This window comes from Zootoca vivipara, chromosome 13 (genome assembly GCF_963506605.1).
Source record: "Zootoca vivipara chromosome 13, rZooViv1.1, whole genome shotgun sequence".
NCBI classification, from domain to species: domain Eukaryota; kingdom Metazoa; phylum Chordata; class Lepidosauria; order Squamata; family Lacertidae; genus Zootoca; species Zootoca vivipara.
In genome coordinates, this window is record NC_083288.1 from 20,146,450 (window position 1) to 20,152,449 (window position 6,000).

Here is a 6,000-nt window from a genome sequence, read left to right on the forward strand (position 1 = left end):
TTGGGACGCTGGCAGGATATCTGGATCAGCGGCTGAAGAGAACGGTAGAGAAGAAGTAGAAGGGTGCTTTTAAAAAAAGCTTATGTGCCCCCCTTTACCCTCCTCCCCACCCCCATCTTTCTCCCCAGCCCCGGGACTGAAGATAGATAAAAATCTTACCCAAGAACCCTGCTCGATTCCAGAGGCCCAGGCTGCCCAAGGGCGTCCTGTGCAATCTAGCTTAGAAGGTATGTTTGGTCTGATATGGAAAGAATGCTATAAAAAGAAGATGATGATGGAGGGAAGAAAGAAGGAGAAAAAGTCCGTGGCAGAAGCAGAAGTTAATGTCTGACACTTGCCATGCCCTTCTTTCCCATTCGGAAAGCATTGCGCTTTTGAGAATCCACACTCTTCGAGAAGGTCTAATTTGTATATATATAAATGTGTGCCATTTTGGGTTGTATGTGGGGTGGTGGGAGAGTAGCGTGCCAAGCGAACATTTCTCTCTTCTTTTGATTTTGTTTTGTTTTGTTTGTTTGTTTCCTGTTTGGGGAATAGTGTGAAATGAAAGATAAACTTGTTTTCCTGTGGCAGACGTCATGTTTCCTTGAAATGCCAAGAAATCACGCACATACACACACACCACTAAAAGAAGGGCCATTGGTGGAGATTTCATCCAAATGCCATTAAAAGATAGGTAGCTGTATTAATTATTAACAGCATGCCTCTTTAATATTTAATTCTGCCTATTAGAGCCAGTCACTTCTGCTGTGGAATCGGCTGCTCGGATTTGTAAGACGGGGGGGAGCAAAGCCTGGTTTAAAAAACAACTCCGAATGCATTTCATTTTGTAACTTGCACCTCCTGCGCCACTTAAAACGATCCCAAAGTCAGACAGAAGTTTGGCTTTGGACTATAAAACTCTCCGTTTGATTATCAACAAGAGTTTCAGTACTGACCAGCCGGCGCAGCTCAAATGTATTCTAGGTTTCTTTTGTCAAATATTCCGTCACAACGAGGCTTCTTTAATCTTGAATAGACCTATTACAATATGAATATACCCCCCTCTCTGTGCCTATCTCCTTACGCAGAAATGGATTCTATCCACACTCTTGTTTCTGCCGTGACTCGTGCAGAGTGGGATCCTAACCCTCATGAAGTAGTTTCTTGAATTACTATTCTAAATAAATAAACCCCCCAAACACTGGGAGCAATGCATAGTCCGCTGGGCAGGTCCTGCTATGTGCCTTGCGCAGGATAGCTTCCTGGTGAATTGTGGCCTGTGTTCATTGTCACCCTGTGCTTCTCCAGAGTCTTTTGCGGTGCCTAGGAGGACCTTGATGTAAACACGTCTTTCCGGACAACACATACAGGCAACAACAAGCAATTGGTTTCGCCGTTGGCAGGGTAGCTAGGGTGTCACAGGTCTTCTTCTTTTTTTAAAAGAAGTAAATTATAAGAAAGCAGAAGAAGAGGAGGGAGTGCTAAATTATGCATTGTTTTATATGAATCAATTTGCATATATGACACTAGAAAGGCAGGTTGCTAGAAAGGCAATCTGCGCGCCACGATTCTCCAAAGATGCGCAGGAAATAAAGAATACTGTAGAATACTATTACATCTTCCCATAGTGTTCATCTGACAATAGACCCTTCCTTCCTTCCTTCCTTCCATCCATCCATAATCTCCCATCTATCTATATATAGAGAAACAGATGGACTCGTGTGTGTGTGTGTGTGTGTGTGTGTGTGTGTGTGTGTGTGTAAATATATTTCATCCTTCCTTCCTTTCCATTCAAGCAATAGCTGCATCACTTGCTATACTCTCTAACCACCTTCCAGTGTCAGAAAAAGGTTCCGTTAACTTTCCCTTTTTAGTATCAGTTTCTGCCTCAGACATATATCTAACCTTGCACATAAATGTTCAAATATTAGTAGGCATTGTTTCTACAACTGTTGGCTTGTTGCTTTTCAAAGGTGGCTTTCAGCTGTAACCTGTAATGTACTTGATGGGTGCCCCTCTTTACGTGGGTGCTCATCTTCTCCCAGTTCAAAAGTTGACCAAGAGTCCCTTCTTCTGAGGAGGCAGTGGGGGTGGGGTGGGGTTGTGTGTCTCTGTGGATTCCAGTGGCGCTTGTCTGACGGGGTCTCCTCGCTGTTTTTCTCTTTTCAGGTAACCCTGCGGCCAACTGGTTGCACGCTCGCTCTTCCCGGAAGAAACGATGCCCCTACACGAAGTACCAGACCTTGGAACTGGAGAAGGAGTTTCTGTTCAATATGTACCTCACCAGGGACCGTAGACACGAAGTGGCCAGGCTCCTCAACCTGAGCGAGAGACAAGTCAAAATCTGGTTTCAGAACCGAAGGATGAAGATGAAGAAAATGAACAAGGAGCAAGGGAAAGAATGATGCTTTCCTTCTCCCTTTCCACACCCCTCCCTCTTCTCACCCCAAATGTTGGCCCCGTCTCGAAACTTATATGCTGTATATTTATGGGCACCGACTTCCCAGCAGTGCTTCAGATAGCAAGGAAACCACGCCAAACCCGAACAGACCACCGTGGTTTGCATGCAAAGGGTGCCCATAATAGGAATGCACCTGTTTTCATTCCGTTGAGTCTTTCTCACTGTTAAAGATTATTGACGAGGTAACGCCAATTTGGGGCACATTGTTTGTTTGTTTGTTTGTTTGTTTGTTTGTTTGTTTTCCCTTTGGGTGCATGTGTTCCTTCTACCGAGTTAACTGAGAGGGTCCCATCTATGCACATAAGTCGTTATTTTGGATAGTCCTTATAGATCCCCTCAACTGGTCCCTCCAGTCTACATCGGACAAGTGCTCTGTTCCAAACACAAGGTACCTTCCAACCTGGGGTTCCTCTGGGCAAATTGTTTAGAAATGAACGGTGGAGTTCCACGGCAACAGTGGAGAGTCCTAGGACCGGGGGAATTGTGCCTCAACACCTTCCCCCATCTTATATTCCTTTTCCTATGGAGGGGATATGGCCACATCGCTCTCCACGGAGCAAAAAGCGAGCCCTTATCAAGTGAAAGGAACCAGTTAAACTCATCAACTTTTCGAGGACTTCTTCACCTCCATTTATTGAGGGTCAGAAGAAGTCCCATTGCGCAGGGAATCCGCACCCCACCCTTCCTTCACATATATTCAAATGGGGCAGGAGATAGGTTTATTACTGAGACATGGATGCCATTTTCACAAATGAAGCCCACCGCCTAATCAAGAGTGCAAGGGAACCATCCCAAGGCCAAACAGGGCGCAGGGCTGCTTTTGCGAGGCCTCCCCTTCCTTGCAATGGGCTTGCGCAGGAGAACTTCCCCACAGCCACCACGAAGTTTGGTTTAAACTTTTAAAGAGACAAGCCATGTTGAGTTTGGGGAAGGGGCGCACCCTAGCTTTGCAAAAGTGAAGGAAGAGAAGGCTGTTCCCACCAGTGCTCGATTCTTTATCTTTTGCAGTGAAAATGAATTTCCGTGAAACCGTTCAAGGGCCAAGTGTGGGGTGGGGGGTTCCTGGGTCTTCCTTTTGCCCCACTCGCCCATCCACCCTCTCTTTCTCCTTCACCCAGACTTCTGCTGAGAAGTTTTAATACTTGAATGTTTCAAGGGATGTTTTCCCTTATACCCCATTGCTCCTGGAAGACATGTATAAATCCATCATCCATGTTCAACATGAAAAAGAACTTTTGAGTGGCATCAAAAGGTCGCTATGGCATTTGGGGTGGGAACTGCCCCACAGATAGACATCCTCACTGTTTACAAAAAGGGGACGAAGAAAGAATTCCCATTTCATACTCGGAAAAGGGGGGGGGGGTGATCATATCTGCAATCTCTGCTGGGGTCCTACCCCACTCCCTTTGAAATCGCCCCTCATGGGGTTCTGTTTCCCCATGTGTTTAAAATAGTTTTATCCCCACCCGACTCCTGTCCATCTTTGATAGGACTTGGGAAGGGGAAGTAGATAGGTGAGTAACTTTAGTACAAGGTGGTTTTACAGCGCGTACGCATTTTCGTTCTTTTGTTTGTTTTCATAGAGGGGGGGATGTGTTCGTGGTTGTGCTTTTGTGAACGTTCCGCTTGTTTTCTGTGGCTTTTAGGAATATAAAAATGGGGTCTGTACCTGTTAGTTCCAGAGCTGGCGAAAAATATACATATAGAAACACGCCCCCCTTCAAGCCTTCGTAGAACCCCCACCCACCCTCTTCTGATTTACCACTTCTAGAAAGGACACCATTATTTGGTGGAAAAGTTTTCCTAGAAAAACAAAGAGGATGGGAAATTGAGTGGGGAGAGAGAGAAGAAATTAATGTCTGTCTTTCGGAATCTTTCGATACAAAACAGTCCCAGCAGAGAAATCTAATTTCATAGAATATTATATAGGACTTTTATACCATTTTTGCCTGCTGATAGGCGGTTGTGCTTTAGAGATTTGATAGGCATATTTTGATCTTTCGACATAGCGTGGCCTGGTTTGTAGGCTTTTCCTGAGGCGGGAAGGAAAGAATCCTTTTAGGGTTTTTAGTTCAGCGTCAAAGAAAATAAAATCTGCAGTTTTAAAAATAAGAGGGATTTTTTTTGGGGGGGGGGGAGTTTCCTATCACTTTCTCTTAGAATCCTCCCGCCCTATATAAGTTATTGGAGGGTAGGGAGCTTTCAGGAGTGATCTTCGACGAGGCAAACTATAAGCGAATTCCTTTTTATAAAGGTTAAACTTTAGAGGGTCCCAGTGGCTTAAATTAGTCAAACTTCACTTTGTCTTATAAAACCAGTTCCCTAATGGAATTTCCAAGGAAGCGTCCTGATTCCGCCCCCCTCCTACTAAGTATAAAATCGGAGGTGTTGTTTTGTTTTGTTTTAGATAGTATTCTCATCATTGGAGTGTATTTTGAGCCAGCTGGGGTTGGGTAGAATTCTGCGGTTTTGTCTGTTTCGGTTTTTTAACTCGCTGGTGCACTAAGTGAATCTGAAACCCGACAGGACGCAGAGAGCATCTTTCAAAATCGCCCTGAACCCCCTTTCAACGCTAACATTCACATTTTGTAAAGAAAGCCTTCTCTATTAGCATATTCACTCATTTTAGCCATAGGCTCATTTCTAGACCTTATTAGTGAAGAAAAGAGAAGTTTTTTAAAACCGCATTTTTGCTAAAGCATGGATTAATAAACAGAAGTAAATTTAAAAAAATAAAATAAAACTAGTGGATTTCGTTAGAGGAAACTGTTCTTAAGAGTGAGAGAAAATGTTTGGAAAAACCTTCTGTTGTTTCTTCTGTTCCATCGGTTCAAAATGTATTTTCCACGGCTGTTTAATGCCTCAAAATAAAAACCGATTTTAGGGAAGGGAGACCCCCCTACCTGTATCTAATTGTGTTATACTGCTTCTTCTAGAACTTCAGAATATTTGCAACTGTGTTTGTTTGTTTGTTTTCTTTACTGTCTATTAAGGGTGTGTTATAAAGATAGCTTTGTATTGTTTTGTTTTCGTTTGGTCAGTGGCTCCCCTTTTTTTACGTCACTAAGAAAAGCTGATAATGATTCAATTTCGGCGCCTTTTTGTTTTCTTCCCGTGTGAAATCGGTTGCATCTATAAACCCATTCAGCAAAACAGAAATAAAGCGGTTCTCCGACTTTCCATTTGTGGCGAAAAGAGTCGTTATTATTACTTTTTAAAGCCAATAAAAAGAATGGACGGACGGATGAATGGATGAATGAATGGATGGGTGAATGAGGGAAAGGGGGGAAGTATGTGAGTGAGTTAATATTATGTTTACACATTGCAATTTGAGAGGCTTCTACATGCAATCCAATGATGGTGAGGCGAAGGTTCTTTTTCAGGGCTGGGAAGAAGTAGATCCAGGATCCCCCAACTTACATTGGAGTTAAAAAGAAATAGAAAAGAAAATAAGAAATATAATGAAGCTCCGATAAACATATCTTGCCTTACAACTCATTCGCACGGCCAATAAGCTTTCATGTAATGATCCTTCCCCAAAGTGAGTTGTCCGACAT

The 6,000-nt window shown here is 43.4% G+C and overlaps 1 protein-coding gene across 4 annotated transcripts in view; it reads left to right on the forward strand.

Moving 5' to 3' along the window:
* HOXB9 (homeobox B9) overlaps positions 1–5,623 on the forward strand; it is a 39,861-nt gene extending 34,238 nt beyond the window's left edge. For 2 of the 4 annotated variants that reach the window (XM_035135584.2, XM_035135585.2), the window contains exons 2-3: positions 129–227; positions 2,152–5,623. In XM_035135584.2, coding sequence (XP_034991475.1) covers positions 129–227; positions 2,152–2,387 — 335 coding nt within the window. In that variant the 3' untranslated portion in view covers positions 2,388–5,623. The remainder of the gene's footprint in view (positions 1–128; positions 228–2,151) is intronic. The other 2 variants (XM_035135586.2, XM_035135587.2) reach the window with 1 other exon arrangement.
* The last annotated feature ends 377 nt before the right edge of the window (positions 5,624–6,000 follow it).